Source organism: Raphanus sativus, chromosome 9, assembly GCF_000801105.2.
Source record: "Raphanus sativus cultivar WK10039 chromosome 9, ASM80110v3, whole genome shotgun sequence".
Lineage (NCBI taxonomy): Eukaryota > Viridiplantae > Streptophyta > Magnoliopsida > Brassicales > Brassicaceae > Raphanus > Raphanus sativus.
The window spans coordinates 14,301,833-14,321,168 of NC_079519.1; the positions used below are offsets into that span (position 1 = coordinate 14,301,833).

General features: G+C 36.1%; 1 protein-coding gene, 1 long non-coding RNA gene and 1 other non-coding gene across 3 annotated transcripts; 1 reads left to right on the forward strand and 2 right to left on the reverse strand.

Annotated features, from left to right (window-relative positions):
• Positions 1–4,035: 4,035 nt before the first annotated feature.
• Positions 4,036–4,142, forward strand: LOC130500454 (small nucleolar RNA R71). Its single transcript, XR_008939079.1, has one exon. It is a non-coding gene; the product is annotated as a small nucleolar RNA R71 (small nucleolar RNA).
• A 7,018-nt stretch (positions 4,143–11,160) lies between these two features.
• LOC130499643 (uncharacterized) lies at positions 11,161–15,732 on the reverse strand. The gene is made up of 2 exons (XM_056993922.1): positions 14,820–15,732; positions 11,161–11,702 (listed from the first exon to the last, which is right to left on the reverse strand). Exons 1-2 carry the CDS (start codon positions 15,715–15,717, stop codon positions 11,200–11,202), a joined length of 1,401 nt encoding a protein of 466 aa, XP_056849902.1. The 5' UTR covers positions 15,718–15,732; the 3' UTR covers positions 11,161–11,199.
• A 1,784-nt stretch (positions 15,733–17,516) lies between these two features.
• Positions 17,517–18,526, reverse strand: LOC130499588 (uncharacterized). Its single transcript, XR_008938478.1, has 2 exons — positions 18,316–18,526; positions 17,517–17,905 (listed from the first exon to the last, which is right to left on the reverse strand). It is a non-coding gene; the product is annotated as an uncharacterized LOC130499588 (long non-coding RNA).
• Between the last annotated feature and the right edge of the window lie 810 nt (positions 18,527–19,336).

The following is a 19,336-nucleotide window of genomic DNA, read 5'->3' on the forward strand; positions in this document are numbered from 1 at the left end:
AAACACAAGATATCAACTCCCCCAAACTTGCCATTTACTTGTCCACAAGTAAACTTTCAAGAACTTATTTGGAAAAGAGGTTTGAAGGTGGGAGTTCATAGCCAAAAGAAACCAAAAACACTCAACTTGACATCCTAAAGAAATATAGCAAATAGCATGAGCAACTCTCTTATTACACTCTAGCTTATCTAGGCCTATCAAGATACTCTTATGCCTTTACACAAGATGCAATACTCATCAACCAACAAGTCTTCCTACCAGCTCTCACATTGATTCACACACACATACACAAGGTGGATTCTCACAAATGGGCACATGATCTCAATCATTTGGCTAGGTAAACAAATGGTCTAAAGTGAATGAAGAGAAGGGTTCAAATACATCATTCTAAAGTGGTTATCACTCAAGAACAAGGAGCTTGATCATTATGCAAAATTTATCTAAGTATAGAAGCAACTCATGCATACATGGATCCATTCTCATCATTCTACCCTTTCTAAGTGATTACAAGTTCTACCCCCATTCACTTCATTCCACAACCCAAGTAGCAACTCATTTTAATGTCTAACCCAATGAATAAATTTCTCATTTTCATTTCTTTTTACTTAGCCAACAAGGGACAATCTTTGCTCAATGCTTAGCTCTTACTTCTCTTTTCCCTTCCCCACTATCTTACTGATTCTTCTTATCATTTTTTTTTCTTTTTTTTTCTTTTCTTTTCTTTTCTTTTTTTTTTAGGGGGAAGGAGTCAAAGACCACAATCTAGAGCTTTCTTTTCTTTTTATTCTAAGGTCCCTAAGGCTTTTCTTATCAATCTACATTCTTTTGTTCATCTTTCTCAACTTTCTCACTATCCAAACCCAAGATACAAGCTTATAAAGGACATAAACCCAACCATCATCCTAGAAGCTAGCTCAAATCATGATCCTATGCTAGCAAGAGATGAGAACAAATCCATGTCGCCTCCAATACTCTCAAGATTTTGCACATGACAAGCTATCAGAAAAGGCCTCACTCATGCAAATCAATGTTGGCTTCAAAGAAAGGTAAGGATTCAAGGGTGAGGGAGTACCATTTGGGTTAACAAAGAGTGGTACAATGGAAAATGATAACCCAGATGTGTATGAGAACCATGATCAAGTATGCAAATGCCCATAAGTGAGAGAAATTAAGTTCATTTAAGCCTAAGTTCAGCTCGGAGCTGGTTTTCAGAACAATGTCAATGACAAGCAAGCATACAAGTTTCAAGAAGAGTTTTCAAGGCACGAAGCATGCAAGGCTTTCAAGAGATGCACAAGCTACTTGATATGCTTAACTAGGGTGTCAAATTCAGTGCAAACAAGTGTTCTTTACAAGGCATTATCAACAGCTGCTCCATATGCAAGTGAATGCAATCTATATGATCTAGACTCAATCCTAAAAATGCAAGTGATGCAACTACATGATTCTTTATGCATTTTTCGGTTTTTTTTTTGTGGTTTTTTCTATGCATATATGAATGTACAATGCAATGCATGAGACTCACAATCAACAAAACAAACATGATTAAATACTTGGTACCTCCCCCAAACTTAAATCACACAGTCTCTGTGTGAGTAAGAGAGAAGGAGATACCGAAAATATGATAAAGGCAATGGTATGTACAAAGAAGGGTTGGAGTGATACCTCAAGTGGAGAGTGAAGTGTGGTAACGGGTTTCTAGAGCTTGAGCTTTGAGCTGGCCTTAAACTTCTGCCACACTTATTGAAAACATAAAGAAATGAAATAGCAAATTTATATACAAGGATAACCATGGGAATTCCTCCCAAGTGAGCTTGTTTTGAGTCACTAGCTTGACTACCTTTTCTCTTGTACTAGTGAGAAGGAGGATCCTTCCCACCTTCAAGAGTGATGGTGAGGACCTGAGAGAGGAGCTCTTGGAGCTTGATGGGGTCGTTTTGAAGCTGAGGAGTGATGATGGCCCTTGCACTTGAGAATGGCTTGGACCTGCCTTTGCACTTGATCTTGTACTCAATGGCTCCATCCTTGAGCTTCATTGGGTGGAGAGTGAGAGTGTGAGGAGTCTTATCAAGAGGTGGAGAATGAGTTTCTTTCACTATCTTCTTCATGTCATGAGCAGCCTTTGTGGCTCTACTCACCTCCTCCTTTTTAGCACTTTCCAAGTGCTCAACACATAGCTCTCGAGAAGACTCTCCAATAAGACCTTCTTCCTTACAAACAAAAACTTCAGCTTGGGTATTCTCAATGGATGGTTCTTCACAAGTGATTGTTCCACAATACCCAACATCCATTGAAGACTGAATTGGGTAGGAGACAGCTTTGTTCACATTGAGGAGTGTGACCTTCTTGTTTGGGAAGTCAATGCAAGCTCCAGCTGTTGTGAGAAATGGAGTGCCAAGGATCAAAGGAACTCTCTTCTCAATTGCCATCTTCAGAACAGTGAGGTCTATAGGAATTGTGCATGCTCCAATCTTCAAAGGAAAGTCTTTGATGAGGCCAATGGGGGTTGTAGAAGATGAATCCCCAAACATGAGAGAAGATGTGTTTGGCTCCATGCTCTCAATACCAAGACTTTTCACCATTTCCAAGGAGATCACATTCACACTTGCACCAGAATCAACCAAAGCATCATTCATAGTGATCTTACCAAGAGAGCAAGACAATGTGAATTTCCCTTGAGACTCTAGCTTAGGGAGGGACTGTGGAGGGACTGGTGGATCAATCTTCAAAATGGAGATGTCCAAAAGCTCTGCCACTTCTGCTTGGTGGTCTAGAATGTCCTTGATGAGCATCATTTGGACATGAGCTTCACGCATACCAGAAATTTCTGGGAGCCTGACCCCAACATCACTAAGATCTTTCCTGAACTTGGAGATAACCTTCTTCTGAGCTTTGGTGAGGACCCTTTGTGGAAATGGGAGTGGGACCTCATATGGTGGTAGCTCAACCGCATGAGCTTCTTCCAGCTTGACCTCTTTCATCTTGTGGTCAGCTCTCCTCTCAACCGGTTTCTCAGCCCTATGTTCAGCTCTATGCAGATTCGTTGCTTCAACCTTCCTTTCAGCTTGTACCTGAACCCTTTCCATAGCTTTATCCACCATATGTGCTTCAGCTGTTGCTACAACCAATTTCTCAACTTTCCCAAGCTTAGTCCCAGACACTAGCTTCTCAATCTCATCTACCTCTTTCTCATAATCACTCAGCCCAATCTCTGAAGAAGTAGTAGAGATGATAACATTGCAAGACTCTTTGGGATTCTTTTCTGGTTTTCCTGGTAGAGATCCCATTGAGCTCTTAGAAGATAATGGCATAGAGGCGACCTGACTCTCCAAAGCGTTGAAGCGAGATGCAAGTTGTAAGAACTTGTTGTTGAGGTCAGAGTAGTTCCCACCAATCTTTGTGTGGATGTTCTTGAACTCATAAACCATTGTCTTCTCATTTCTGGCTTGAAATTCCAAGAGTTTCTTGAACATAGAATCCACACTTGAATCTGAAGCTGGAGCTTGAGAAGAACTGCCTTGAGCTTGAGTATACTGATTACTTTGGTTGCTGAAACTAGGAGGGTAGCTTTGCGTGGCCTGGTATCCTCCTTGCTGATTGTTGTAGTGAGGTCTTTGCTGGTAGTTGTTTTGGTATTGAAAGTTTGGCTCTTTCCTATACCAGGTGTCATTAGAATTGATGAAGCACAGCTCCTTTTGGCTTTCTAATCCATCAACCTCCTTGATCCCTGCATGCTGATTTTGTTTCTGGTCCCCAACAGAGTTCAACTGCCCTTGCTTAGCCTTCTCTTTGATAAGCATGTCTAGCTTATCTTGGAGAGACTTAATCTCCTTCCTTGTGTGCTGATCATCACTTCTGTTGGCCCTGTCGTGCTCCCCACTGTAGACTGAGTCACTCTTCACCATGTTCTCAACCAGCTCCTCTGCATCCTCTTCAGTTCTGCCTAGGAAGAATCCATTGCTTGATGTGTCTAATCTGGCTCTATACTCAGGTAGAGCACCCCTGTAGAATGTGCTCAGCAAGCTTTCCTTTGTGAATCCATGGTGTGGACACTGAGACCAATAGCCCTTAAACCTCTCCCATGCTTCACTAAAGCTCTCAAGGTTCTTCTGCTGGAAGGTAGAGATTTCATTCCTTATCTTGGCTGTCCTGTAGGCAGAGAAGAAGTTCTCTAAGAATGCTCTCTTGCAATCATCCCAGGTAGTGATGGAATCACTTGGAAGAGTCTTCTCCCATTGGTGTGCTTTATCTCCCAAAGAAAAAGGGAACAACTTGAGCTTGAAGGCATCTTCAGAAACACCATTTATCTTGGACAAACTACAATATCTGTCAAACTTGTCCAAGTGATCATATGGATCTTCAGCAGTAAGGCCATGATACTTGTTGTTCTCTATGGTATTGAGCAGCCCTGACTTGATCTCAAAGTTGTTGTTCTCCACAGCTGGTGCTCTGATTCCCAACCTATGACCATAAATGTGAGGGCGATCATAGGTTCCAATGGCGCGAGCTTGGCGCTGTGGGTGTTGTGGTCGAAGGTTGGCAGCTCCTTGACCATTTCCCTCTTGGGCAGCTTCCAAGGGGATCTCTCCAGCCTGATTCAGGTTCTGATGATGAGCCATCTCAAAACCCAATCTGTCTAAATGAGCCTGTTGCTCCTCCTCTCTCCTTCTCCGTCTATTCTCTCTTTCCAAAGTTCTGATGTCTGGTACTAATGGAGTGAGGTTTGTAGTGCTTCTACTTCTCAAGTTCATACACCTGAAATGAAAAAAGAGGAAGAAGCAGAGCCAATATCACAATAAAAATAAAAATGACTTAGTCTCAAGCAAGTGACTAAATCCCAATGTCAAAATCAACTTAGAACTTGGCAACGACGCCAATTTGATGTTAGGATTTTTCAAAGGTCCCTAACCAAATGTTGTAGTATAAAAGATTGTCGAACCAATCCTAAGTGATTCTAAAGCAAAGGGAATGCAAGACCATGCTTAATCTAAGTGCAATCAATAAGTGGAGTGAAGAGAACTAAGAACTAGAGTTGAAATGCAATAAAGAAATGATCTTTGTTTTTCAATATGAAGCAAGAGGACTCATGGGATTAGGGAATTGACATCGGGTGATCAAGTTTCAATCTAAAGGTGGCAGCTTTTCAATCAATCTATCAATCTTAAGCCTAGACACAATCCTAAACAAACTCTATCTCTAGATGAATGTTCATTTGCTAAGGTAACTCAAGCATCAAATCTCTCTGGTTGAATTTTACAAAAGCAATCATGGAGAACAAGTCTACTAGCCATCTTAACACTTTTAACAACAAATCTCTTTGGCAAAATATGTTAAAAGCTTAGGAGAGTTGGTTCAGGCATTTCATCAAACACCTTGTGGGTGGGAAATGCCTAAAGCTCAACTTTTGAGAGGCCAACTCAAAAGATGCATTGAGAACACTCTACAAGCAAGGAACAACAGAGATCTATACTAAAATACCTTAGATCTAGCTTAATCACCCTTAGTCTCCCTAACCCATGAATCCAAAAGAAGTCTACTCACTAATCTTCATGATTAACCTTAAACCCATGGTTGATTTAAGAGAAATCATGTTGAGAAGCAAGTTTAATCCAACAATCACAAAGAAATGAGAAGAAAAGAGACTAAAGATTCAATCTTTCTTCAAGGTTTCAATGTGTTCTTAAGAGAAAACAAGATAATCCCATCATTAGGGTCTAAAGAGTATTTATAGTAGCCTAAAAACGAGCTGGGTCGACCCAACAAATCTGGGTTGACCCAAGATAATTTGGGTAAAAGTTGGTAAAAACAGATGTGAATATTTTTTCTAAGTGTCGCAGCTGGTTTTTGACGCGTCCAATAAGCCGCTGGAGGTGCAAAAAGCCGCTGTGACATCACAGTTGGTTTTTGACGCGTCGTCACTTGGCCACTGCGAGAAGTCGAAATTGGGCAGGGAGGTGTGTTTTTCTCCAGCGGTTTGGTGAAACCGTTGCACCAAAAGCCGCTCCAACACTTTGAATTTTCAGCAGAACTTCTGCACCGGCTTCTCGTCATGACGCCAGGCCGCTGGGTGACGCTAGGCCGCTGGGTGATGTGCATCGGCTTCCTGCAAGGTCAAAATGCCGCTGCCTGTCACATGAAGCCGCTGGGACACTTAGTCATCACACCATGAACTCGAAAAACACCAATCTTGCCTCCAATCCACCTTCAATTGCTCCAAAGTCACCATTTGGCATCTCCATCACCTGATAAGAACAAATGCAATGCAATGCAAACTAAACAAGTCTAAATGCTATCCTAGATGATCAAAATGCATGATAAATGAATGGTAAAATCTATTAAAAACACAAGATATCAAGCAGGGCTGGTCAAGGTTGATCCGAATCTTTTGCACGTGGTAGCTTCCCGTGCGTTCCGAGGGATTTCTACTGCTAGCATACGTTGCTTGTACTGGGTGATATGATTGTCAGGATCTCATGTACCTTCATACATCTTTATGCTCGAAAAAGAGAACTTTCGTGGCATCTCCACCGAAGCAATCTCTTCCACGAAAGTTCTATCGGAGTAGGACCCCTGATTACTCCTTCGAATAGGAGGAGCTACCTCTGCGAGCCTTTCTACCATAGACTGAATGGTGCAGAACCTTTCGGAGACCACCCTTTCTAAGTAGGTTGCTAGGACCGGATCTGAGATCCCGGGATCATCGGGGGAGTACTCTTCGTCTTCCTTATCGGAATCTCTATCCACTTGCACTCGGGTCTCATCATTCGCGGCTTCTCGGCTTTCGGGTTCGTTGTCGGCGGAGGCGGGTCGACGAGTTGCTTCTTCACCACCGCGTAGGTTGTAAAGCGAAGCCATGGGTCGAACCCTAGTCCGGAACCGCTTCCGCTTGTTGCTAGTTTCACCGAGGGTATGGTTCTCTTGTCGGAGGACAAGATTCTCCGCTTCTATGGCATCTAGCTTCTCGGCACTTTGCTGTAGTTGCTTGGACTGTACTCCAAGTTGGTCTTTTAGGGTTTGAACTTCGAGAAGAAGTTCAGGACCTCCGGGTGTTGTTTCCCGAGCTTTGTGAAGATCGGTAACCTGACTCTGAAGAAACTCGAGCTTGTTGAGGAGCTCGATCTCTCTTGGAGTCATCTCTGTTTGGTTAGTATCGTCCTCTAGTGTCATCGTCACGTAGTTGGATTACTCCCCTCCTTCTAGCGCCAAACTGTTAGGGTATTTTTTGTGTAGGATCGTTTAAAGTACTACGGAACACTAGAGAATTCGTATAACAGCGTAAGAAATCGAGGGCAAAGAGATGTTATTGAGTATAATGATCGGGACTACAACGTATTGGTGTATAAACCCTAGTTCTAGTCGCCTAAAACTCTAATCTCTTAGCCTCCGAAAGTTGATCCCTTATTCTAGGGTTTGGGCTCCCCTTTTATAAAAGACTTATACAATGGGGTAAAATAGGTCAAATCCATGGTATATATAATCGATGCTGACCTCCAACCTAATAGAACTTAATTCGCGTGTCTTGGGGCTTGGTATACACTGGATCAGATTCCTCCTACAATTCTGGTAGGTTAGATTATGTGTGTTTCTGTTTCACTTCTCTCTTTCTCTCTTCGGCATCTAGACAAAGAAAAGAATGATCACACACTGTGACACGAGGGGTAGTTAAATTACCTATGACCCCATCATTCGCCTACACTTTCTCGAAAGAAAGAAAAAGAAGATGAACAAGACGGGCTGCATCAAACCTGTTTCACGGGGGTACTCTATGTTTTGTTTGAGAAGCAGCAAAATGGTAAGTCTAGGGGAGTCGATATACCATAGAATTTATCACTTTTAGACCACTGTATATGTGCTTCTATTGAATCTATTATATGGATTTGAGTATTTTTTTAGAGTGCTTTCAGGTTCTCTTACATTCTGGAGAATTTTGGTGATTTTGGAGTCTTCTGAAGTGCATAACTGCACATATGCGTTACAAGTTTATCAAGTTTATCTATTGATGGAGACCTTTCAACGGTTTAATTGAGCTGATCGTTTGACACAATATATATCTTTGATTTAACTTTATAATGCCACCGGTTTGAGGTCAATCCAACGGTTATATCTAAAGTTATGCCCATTTTACTTCAATGTGGTATGTTTGTCTCACGAGAGGGAGAGGAAGGTGTCGAGGATATGAAGGAATGTAGATTGACAACACAGCCTTGGTGTTGATTGACAGTTATGCCACAACGCTAGCCTAGTATATTTCAAGACCGACTTAAACCCATAAGCCACCACAAATTACCAGAATGCTCTTGACCGACTTTATACCCTATATATGTATTTTCTAAGTTCATTGTTAAGGTTATGCTTTCTATTCTATTGTTTTAGGTTTTCTCTTAGGGTTAGAGAGAAAAGAGTAAATCCTTCCTAATACTCTTGGAACTCCATTGGTTTTGGTTTTATATTTTATATATATTTCATCTATTCATCTATGATTTGTGACAACTATCATGTCTAAATAGATCTACCTGCTAGGTTTAGGTTCTCTAGGGTTTTGATGAACTTCTGCAATATATAATTGCTTTGGTGATTTACTGTATCTTTCACATGATTATTCTTATTGCTTGTTTTTAGAGTAGCTAACTAGAAACCTGATCATAAGATAGTTAGGCGCACGTGAGAGCATGGTCTATTACCTGAACTGAATCATGCTGAGCTAGGTTGTTAGGCATATGCGACGGCTGGATTAGTTAATCTAGTGAACATATAGATTAGGACATTAATGCTTGTCTGAAGAAACATTGATCGACACTCACTCTATAGTATCGATCGACGCTTGCTCCTTGTTCGCATGCGACAGCTGTAACATAGAACTTAAGCATCTGATTAGTAAGTTCATGTGAGAGTTGGTTTACTTGCTTATATGTATTCGAGTTATAGGATCAAATCCTTAGCATCTATAGATTATTCTTCTGTTAACCTGGATGAAACCCTAAGTCTAACAACCATCTTTCCATCAAACAACTCATCAATTAATCAACTGATCAACTATCTTGCTCATCTTTATTCATTGTTCTTTACTACTTTCATATTTACTTGCCTAGCTTAGTCTTGATTGTATTGAGTTTATTGTGTGTCCACGTTCCATGTGGATATAATCTCTAAATATTACAACTGAACATTTTATTTGAGAGAATAAAGTGACTTTTAGGATAATGAGTGACTAGATTTGACCCGCACGCCCGTGCGGGTGTATTTTTTTATAAAATATGTTGTTTTTCATGTCAATATTAGAGTTGGATAAAAAATCCAAATCCAATAAATCAAACCGATCCTGATCCAAAAAGAAGTATCAAACCCAAACCAAAATTAATTAAATATCAAAATTTTGGTGTTTAGAGTACTGAATCTGATATGAACCAAAGTATTTTAAGACACCCGAATGTATTTAAAATAAATTTATATACTTAATATATATATATATATATATATATATATTATTTTAGATTTAATGTATATAAAAACATCCAGAATATATATGATATTTTAAAATTGGTTTAAATAACTAAATATATATATATATATATAGTTAAAGTATACTCAAAACACCAAATAAACTTAAAATAATTATTGATTATCTATCCAAATATTTAAATTAAAACAATTTATATGTTAAATTCAGGTATTCTGACATATGTTATTCAAATTTGTATGTAAAAATTATTTTGTTTATATATTTTGAGAAATTTTAAGTATATAATAAATTTTAAAAATAATTTAAATGGGTTAGCCGAACCTGAACAAACCCGGAAATATCTGAATCGAATCCCAATCAAAATTTAGAAATGTCCGAATGTGACTAAAATCTTTGACCCCGAAAACCTGATATCAAAACAAACCCAAACGGAACCCGAATGAGTACCCGAACGCCCACTCATAACTCACAATCTTTTTTTTTCCTTTTAAATCAGAGTAAACATATAATTAGGAGTATTTTATATGTACTGAGTTAAATTTTATAGAAAACAATTATAAAGTTCGGATCTCGGTAAATCTTTTGGTAATATTCCTAAAATGCTTTTGTTATGAAGATTAGTTTAGTATTAGAATATTCTCTTTACATACCCCAAACTGACTTGAATTGGTCGATCTAAAAAAATATCTACACCAAGCTAAATATTTTGGTTCGGTTTAGTTTTGTAAGTTAATAAATGATGATTAAATTATTGAAAATGCTAAATATTAATTCAATGGCATGTAGTTGTAATTATTTAGAAAAATTATTTAATGGTCCAATCTAAACTATTTTCAAGTAGGTAAAAAGTTGTTCATATATATATATATATATATATATATATATATATATATATATATATATATATATATAATTAAATTGGATGTGATGTGCAAGGTGGTTTGTTAGAGAATATACGTATGATTCTGATTGTTATCCTATAATAATGCTGATTGGTTAAATATAGGAAATGTTTAAAAAAATTTATTGATCTAATTGTGCAATGAATTTATTAGTTTAGATTTGGTGAACCCAAATTATCTTTAAATATATTCTCAATCAATTTTGACTCATTTAAATTAATTGTCAAAATTACTCCAAAAAATCAAAAAGTTGTAAATATAAGAAGAACAGCCGATTGAAACACTAATGTAACAATATTTATGAAAGAAAACAATGCAATCGTTTAGTTTTATATATTAAAACCAAATTTAACAAAAAAATATATTACACATCAGGTTTTTGATGTGGTAGGTTATATAAAATTGTTATAAAGAAGAAGGAAATCTCGCTGGTCTAATAATTGTGGTAGGTTATATAAAATTGTTATAAAGAAGAAGGAAATCTCGCTGGTCTAATAATTAAGGTAATAACTGGTTTGCAAAGAGAAGGAAATCCGGTGATTTAGTAACTTGAGTTAATTGTTGATTTAAAAAAGGCAGTGGCATTTCATTGTAATTATTGAGGAAAATTCAGAGTTAAATACAAATGTACTTCAGTTTTAATAGTTTAGATATAATTAATGTTTGACACGAGTGTACGTATGACAATACATTTGTTAATATAAATGGATAGATGCTAACAATAATGATTGGTACGAGTGTATGATTGGTCATTAGTAGGATGAACTTGGAGTCTTAATTTATTTTGTACAATAAGGATACACTTCATGAGATGAGATAATGTTATTCGTATAAATGCTACAACTTGGCAATATTTGGTTTACCAGAACACTCTAGCGCAATCTCAAAAAGATCAGCATCGGATTCTTCGTCATAGTCCAGCTTACGTCTATGGCTATGTCCCACAATGGTCCTCCCGCTTGTAATCACCTCACTATTTCCTCTGTTGACGAAGAAGTTTCTTAAATACTGGGAATCTAATCTCCCGATGGAAAACAATTCTTTGCTGTCCTCAAGCCCGGCAACAGCACTACTGCACGGGTTGGGTGTGCGTTGCAAGTTTGCCGGGCCATAATGAAAAGGAGACTGCCCCAAGTTAATAAGAACTGTGGCCTCTGTATTGGAAGCAAGAATAGGGTAGAGAGGTGTCTCAAATTCGTCTGCTTTACAGTTAATGACGTGAGCCAAGTGTGAGTTGACTGTGAAGTAAACCTTCCTCTTCCTCGGGTCATAACCACATCCAACAACCTTGTTTTCCTTCGCCCACTCATGTTTCTCTGATTCACAAACCAACTTCATTCCTGACACAAACAGAGGGTAATGCTTAAGACTTTAACTTACGTATCCATACGAGATCATTTGAATAAGAGAATAAAATTTTAAGAGCATGATTAACGATACTCTGAGTAAATGTCAATCTAAACAAGCTCATATGTTTAAATTGACTGTCTAAAATAGTTAGAAACTAGGTTGATACCCGCGCCCTTGCGCGGGGTAAATTAACGTTGTAATTAGCAGAAATGAGTATTTCGGTTTAGTTATGGGTTTGGTTGAGTTCGGTTTGATTTGATTTATTTGGGTATCTTAAAAATTTAACAAAGGTTCACCCCAATTAGTTTAGTTTGGTTAGATTTTAGTTTAGCTTGATTTATCTTCGGTTCAGTTTTATTTTGGTTTGATTTGTGTTCGGTTCAGTTTAATAAGATCTTTTTTAAAGTTTGTTTAGTTCATGCGAGTTCATTTTAATTATGTTCTAGTTCAGTTAAAAATATAATTAATAAAAACATAATTAATAAATTATCATTTGGCAATAAATCATTATTTATTTATATTTAAATGTAAAGTCAAATATTACAATAAAATGCAGAATATGTAATTCAATAATTTTATATTATTATCTTTAAATTTAATAAAAATATCATAAGTATTTTTTTGGTTCATTTAGAAGTAAATTTATAAAATTATGTTTAGTTTTTAGGTTAAATGGTTAAATATATTAAATTTATTATCATTAATATTAATATATTTAGTTAATCTAATTAAAATTACTTAAGTTTAAAATTAAACCACACCGAGTAATTTGGGTTGATAAAATTTGGAACCAAATAGTTTAGACATATACTTTGGTTTAGTTTGATTTTGTTTGGGTTCAGTTGGGTCGGCTTCGTTTGGTTCGGCTCAACGGTAACAACTGCAGTCGATTGAATTGATCACAGCCATGTTTTGATGTTCTTGCGGATGTCGTAAGCTTTTAAAAGGTTGGGATATCTATAGTAGATTAGTTTGATATTAGTGACAGAATATAGACAAAATTAATGTCCACATCAAATCTTAACTTTTTGGGTCAAGATTATTCAGACTTATGTATTACGGAAACAAAATATATAACTATAGAACTATTCTCCTACATAATTGGCACGTAATATGGTAAAAAATGAAAAACTTTTCCTATTTTCCATATTCAGGACAACTGAAATAAATTGCTAAACTTAATGAATATATTCAGTAACTTAGCCTCCATCAAGCAAATAGTTATATGGAAAATACTGTAATTTAATACATATTAAAAGCTTAGCATATTTAGAAAGTCTTCACTGTGCCCAATATTGCACAATATTATACTTGTATCTCACGTGTAAATTTAGCAATTTAAGAAATTGTATAACCAAGCAAATACCAAATTGATTAGATCAACCGGAAGCACACGGCTTAACCATTAAAAAAAAAACAAATCGGATTCGTATGTATATTAACTTTTCTCCATATTCAACCATCTCCAAACTAACTTAATAAAACATGATTTTGACTGGACTATAAATGCTATCGGAAGAACATGTGACTTGACGAATACTTAAAGGTTTAAACATAATTAAAGTTTAGTTTTGCCATTTGCTGGACTCTATATAATTTTTTTATCCTAGCACAAAGTTTATTATACATAACAAAAGAACATGTGACTTGACAAATACTTAAGGGTTTAAACATAATTAAAATTTAGCTTTGCCATTTGCTGGCCTCTATATAATTTTTGTATCCTAGCACAAAGTTTATATACATAACAAATATTACAGTAAAATTAGATTAGCAAAAAAGCATAATTACATTACGAATGTTACATTTCACTTTAGACATGGTGAAGTAATGTTTATATTGATATTTATTTATTCGAGTAATGTAATTATTCTATAGTGGTGTTTATGTTGTAGGTGTCTTCTTCATTACTTTGTTGGTCAAGAGTTAAGAGTGATTGATTTTTTCTATATTGCCGATGATATCAATATGATCGGATATGACTAATTTTAATTTGACTTAGGTTTCATTTTTTGTTAATGCTTCGTACAATCAAAAATATACACGACTTGTTTTTAGGTCAAAGTTAAAAGAGATGAACAATCATACACTCTTATGAATATCGTATAGTATTAAGACCTTGCTTTAGATAATATCATATGATATTATATAGTTGGCATTGAATGTTTCTAGCGACAAAAAAAAAATTCAATTGGACCATCCATTTTTTCAATTTCAATGTAATCGTGACACGTATGATTAATTAACAATCTAATTGAATGACACATCAGCATGGGGTTTAAGAGCATGATTAATGATACTCTGAGTAAATGTCAATCTAAACAAGCTCATATGTTTAAATTGACTGTCTAAAATAGTTAGAAATTTTGGAGCAAAACTAGAGTATGGAAATTAATTGAATATATGACCTCCTTTTAATTACAAAAATAAAAGTGTATTTGATATCCTTACATATAATTAGGGATGGACACAGAACGAAAATCCAGAATTTTAATATTTTCTTTCATTTTAGTCTCTTCATTTGATTTAATTTTTTACTACTCCGGGAAACCAAGATATTTTAAATTTTTTTGTTCAATTTTTATTAAGATAACTATCTTTTACGTTATTTTAGGTTTTGAACAAGATACCATATTTTATTCTTTACTAAAATACCAAACTTGAAACAAACAAAACAATAAGGTTTTGCCGTTATTCCAAAAAAAAAGTTACCAAGCATAAAAACCAGATTAAACGTCAGCAAGCCAAAAAGTCCACGCACAAGTGGGGTCATATTACAATTGATAAAATAGAGTTTTTGGTTTAAAGTCAATAGAAGCAATAAGGTATGTTAAAAACGAGAATGCTAGGTGATGTAGAAGGCACGACGACTTTTATGCTTGTTTTCTGACCACGACGTTATATTCCTTAGTGGGTGACCATTTCTTACTAACAAAATTAATTTCTCAAAGGGGACGGCATTTCTTTTTGGTTTTATCAAAAATCTTCTGTACTTCTTACTCTACGTGCAGTTTAAATTTATAGTTTTGTTTTAATTTCGTCCTTCGTGTATCAATTTACGATCATGAAAGTAAATAAATAAATTAAAACTGATGCCAAGCACGTACCATCAAGATATACAGCGCCATCTGATTGAAATCCAATAGAAGCGGGAAACTTTCCTGGCAGTCGTGCCTCGCTGAGGTAATCGGAACCACCAGTCCCTAGTCCTAGGGACAAAATTGCTTCCTCATTTCGCCTATCCCATTTTTTTCTTGTCACAGGTGTTTGTCCTTGGCTCTTGAATAACATAGATTTTTCACCTTCCAGTGATGCAAGTTCACTGCATACGTCACTAACACCTCGGGGACCAATAATCTCGAGAAGTGTGATTTCAATGTAAGCCTCCTGTGGGAAAGCAGAGCATATGAGTTGTGGTCCGGGTAGCGGTAGAGCTGCTCGGAGAACGATTAATGGGGTTTTCCCGTTACCTGTGTCTCTAAATATGCGATTAAAGTTGATTGTCTGAGTGAAATCCCCGGACCCGTTTGAAATTTCCCATGTGATCACTACACCAGGTTCATCGCTCCCTGCTGTCGTGCAAAGCCCTAGAAGTGCAGGTGGCGGAGATGCTCCGCTAACCGTAGCAGTTGATGCATGGACAAGGAAACCGAAGCTTGTCCACCCATTCTCTACCGCTTCTGCCACCAAAGCCGGATGGTCTGTCCAGATGAATAGACCAGACTCTGATGGGCATCCGCCCGTCGCGCTACGTGAGACGCAAGAATTTTGTATACTTCCTCTGCGTTTCATGTCGGATATTTCTAGCTGGTGGCTTAGGCTGGTTTGGTGGAGTTTAGAGATTCTAGCCTGAAAGCTCTCGCTCCAAATGGGGCTAGACGTGTTATGGGCGGTGGAGTTCTCTCGTCTCCGGAGACAGCACCAGCGGCGGAGGAAGACCACGAGGAGTGAAGACAGGATAACAACGGAGAGAACTCCTGCAGTTAAATGGGCCCATCGAAGCATCTCTGAGTGAAAAGAAATTTTGAGAGAGAGAGAGAGAGAGAGAGAGAGAGAGAGAGAGAGAGAGAGAGAGAGAGAGAGATGGAAGGAGACGAAGGACACGGGAGTAGTGGACTTGGACTCGATCAAGAACATTGGGAGATCAACAATATTATACAAATAAATATGAAACTATTCTGAGAAAAAGTCAAGTTTAGAAAATTTCATGAATTTCTTTTCAAAAATTGCAAAATTGCTTTTGATCTATATAAAATATAATTCATTAGCTACTAAGAGCATAACATTGATTAGGTTTCTCAAATCTAGCTTCTCAATTTATTATATTAATATTTCTATATAATTTTAGGGAAGTTTATTAGAATAACTCAAATTATTTTAAAATTTAAAATTACTTAACATTATTTAATGGTCGAAAATACCCTTAAATATGGTTATGATCAAAAAATAATATTGCAAAAGTGCCATTTAAAACTTATTAAAAAAATTTCGACAGCAGACTTATTTAACGAAAAACAAATCTATCGTAAGATAAATCTATCATATTAAATTGTTGTAAAATTTATATCTGTCATGTATTTGGTGGCAGACTTTTCTGTTACGACAGATTTTTTAAGCTGGCAGATTTGTGTAGCCGATTTAAGATTGTTGATAGATTTGTTTATTTTAATATGTCATATGTAGTAACCGATTTGTTGAACTGAAACATTTTTTCTGAAGTAGTCATATTTTTGAGACAGATATGGTTATCGGAAATAGACGTAAATTTTCATGTATATATGTTTGCCCGATTTAAATTGACGGTAGACTTTTGTACTCATTTGGTGGTAGATTTTTTAAATTGTTGTCTTTGACAGTAGACTTTTAAATAAATTTTAATTACTTGAGTGGGACAGAATTCAAATTTCTAGCTAAATTCAACTAAATTTTGATTTAATATAAATTGGATATCGGTTTAGATTGATTGAATTTGGTTTTAATTAATTTTAAAATTTGGTTTAGAGTTATTTTCGGTTTAAATTAATTTAAACCAATTTGGAACAAGTCAACAAGGAAGACTATTATAGTGGTCTATCCACTGGTCGGACGGAAATTTACATGTACCACTTATATTAAACATTTTGCTCTGTTACGGTGGACGTGATCTGTTTTGGGTTGGTCAAAAAAGCCACCTCTCTTTTAGATTAGCTGACTTTGCTTGGAGAAATATGGATTACATATCACTTTACATTCATCAACAATATATATAGAAACATTTTCATTGGATCCCCATCCATCCTTACAATACAAAATTATTATTAGAAGTGGGAGAGACTAACATCAGTCTTCTTTATCAGAAGTTAAAAAAAATAGGAAAACGGCCATTTCATACCCAACATATCGCAATATGTTCAATTCATACCCGACTTATATGACCGTGCCAAAACATACCTAAACATATATGGATGTGCCAAAACATATCCAACTTATATTTTTTTGGCAAAATCATACAGCAGCCGCCACATCAGCTGCCTTGTCATCTATTTTTGCTTGCGTGGATGAAACGTCAGCTAATTTTGCTGACAAATGTGCCGTGTATATTGCATTTTTTCTTAAAAAATACAAAGAATGAACCAGCTTTTTCTTCTACCATATCTTCCATTTCTTCAGCCAAAAAATACAAAGAATGAACCAGCCTTTTCTTCTACCATCTCTTCCATTTCTTCAGCCAAAAACATTGCATTTGTTTTTTTTTTTTTGTAAAAGAAAAAGAAAAGATGAAGATGTGATATACTATACCAACTGTGTGCTCAAAAGAAGACGTGGATGAGAAGAATAATTTAAATTTGTTACAACGCCAATTAAATTTTAGGAACAATAAGGTATCTGGTTTTCCTTTGTTCATTTCAAGATACTAAAGCTTTGAGTGTTACAAGCCGTGCAACTACAATAGAGAAGAAACTCAATCCCCATCTCAACAGACTCATGCTCATGTCTCCTCTTGAGCTTGTTTCCGTCTCTTGCTCTTGTCCTGTCTTGAGTCTGTTTCACCCACATGAGTGAAATTGAGAATTTTGATCCCATAACCTTGGTCTTGAGTCTCTTAACCTTGGCATCATAATCAAAATATTATTTTCTATCCTTCCTATTTTGTCTTGAATTTCTTGGGTGGAAGCAAACTGACTCTATCATCTTTAACACCAGAAAATGGAATCTGAAACCAAAGTAGCTGAATTATAAAATTTCCATAAAGAAGATTACAGAAGAGAATTCAAGCAAAAAGCAAGATCCCAAAGCAAGATGCTGCTGACGTTGTGAACTAGAAGATCCAGAGAGTGTCTCAAAAATAAAATGATCACATTTGTTTCCTTGTCTTCCGGCTTATTTTTTTGGAACTAATAACTGTCATCCGGCTTTGCAGGATCAATTCAAATCTAGTTATAGCAGATACCGCCTCTGTGCAATCATGTTGAAAACCTAAGAACACATAAGAAAATTGCAATCGAGCCTCTTGACAGAATGATGGATTCTGTAATTAGGGTTTTCGAAACAAAACATGAAACCAAACGATATATGTAGACAACGAAGGATAAAAACTTTGATTAGTAGAGATTCAGGACTTACGATTGGTGTTATATTGGAAACGAATCATGAGAACTCTGATGATGATTGTGAGGTTTGATATTCACTTTGACGGAGAAGAAGTTTACCACCTTGGGGGTAAAGATGACGGAGAAGTCGCAGTAACGTGATTTAGGGTTCGTTGTCTTCGAGAGAGGCGAAAACTGTTCTTCACAAACAAAAAGATTTCTATTTTTTTACGAAAACATGAATTCTCTAAGGGCTTATTTGTGTAATAGCCATATTTAGAAGTGAAATTAAGTGAATAACAATGATTTTGACATAATGAAGAAACTAGCATTTGTACCCTAATTTATCCGGTAATGCCCTTCTTCTTTGCCATTAACCGGTAAAGATGTGTTTTGTGTATCCACGTAATTCATGTAATATATGGTCAAATATATTTATAAACTATTTTACAGAAAGGAAGAAAGAGCTATTCACGTCACACTTTATTGACCACATACATTACCTAAATGTTCTATTCCACCTGACCGAAATAGTATATAATTATAAATTCATTCATAACTTCTAAAAACTAAACACTACCATAACCCCTAATCACTAAACCCAACACGAAAGTATAAACCAAACTTTATCAACTAATCACTAAATTCTACACGGAAATATAAACCATAATCCAATGTCAATCCAAATCTTCCATAAACTAAATCTTAATTTTGAAATACCAGGAAGATACATTACCATTCTACATGAGGCATATAGAATAGAAAACGTGAAAATGTAGTTAAAATCTAAAATAAACGTATCAGTTAATCACTAAACTCAATGTCAACTACAATTGTACCAATTAAACCCTAAATCCTACACGAAAGTATAAACCCTAACCCAAAATAAATAACATAGTACATATTGGTGAAATTATGAAATGATTATGATTCCATGTGAGAAGTTAATGCTGACTCCTACCTCACCCCTTCTTCTTCAAATTACTAAACTCTAATCTCTAATCACTAAACCCTAATCCAAATATAAACCCTAAACCCAAATAGAATGAAATAAA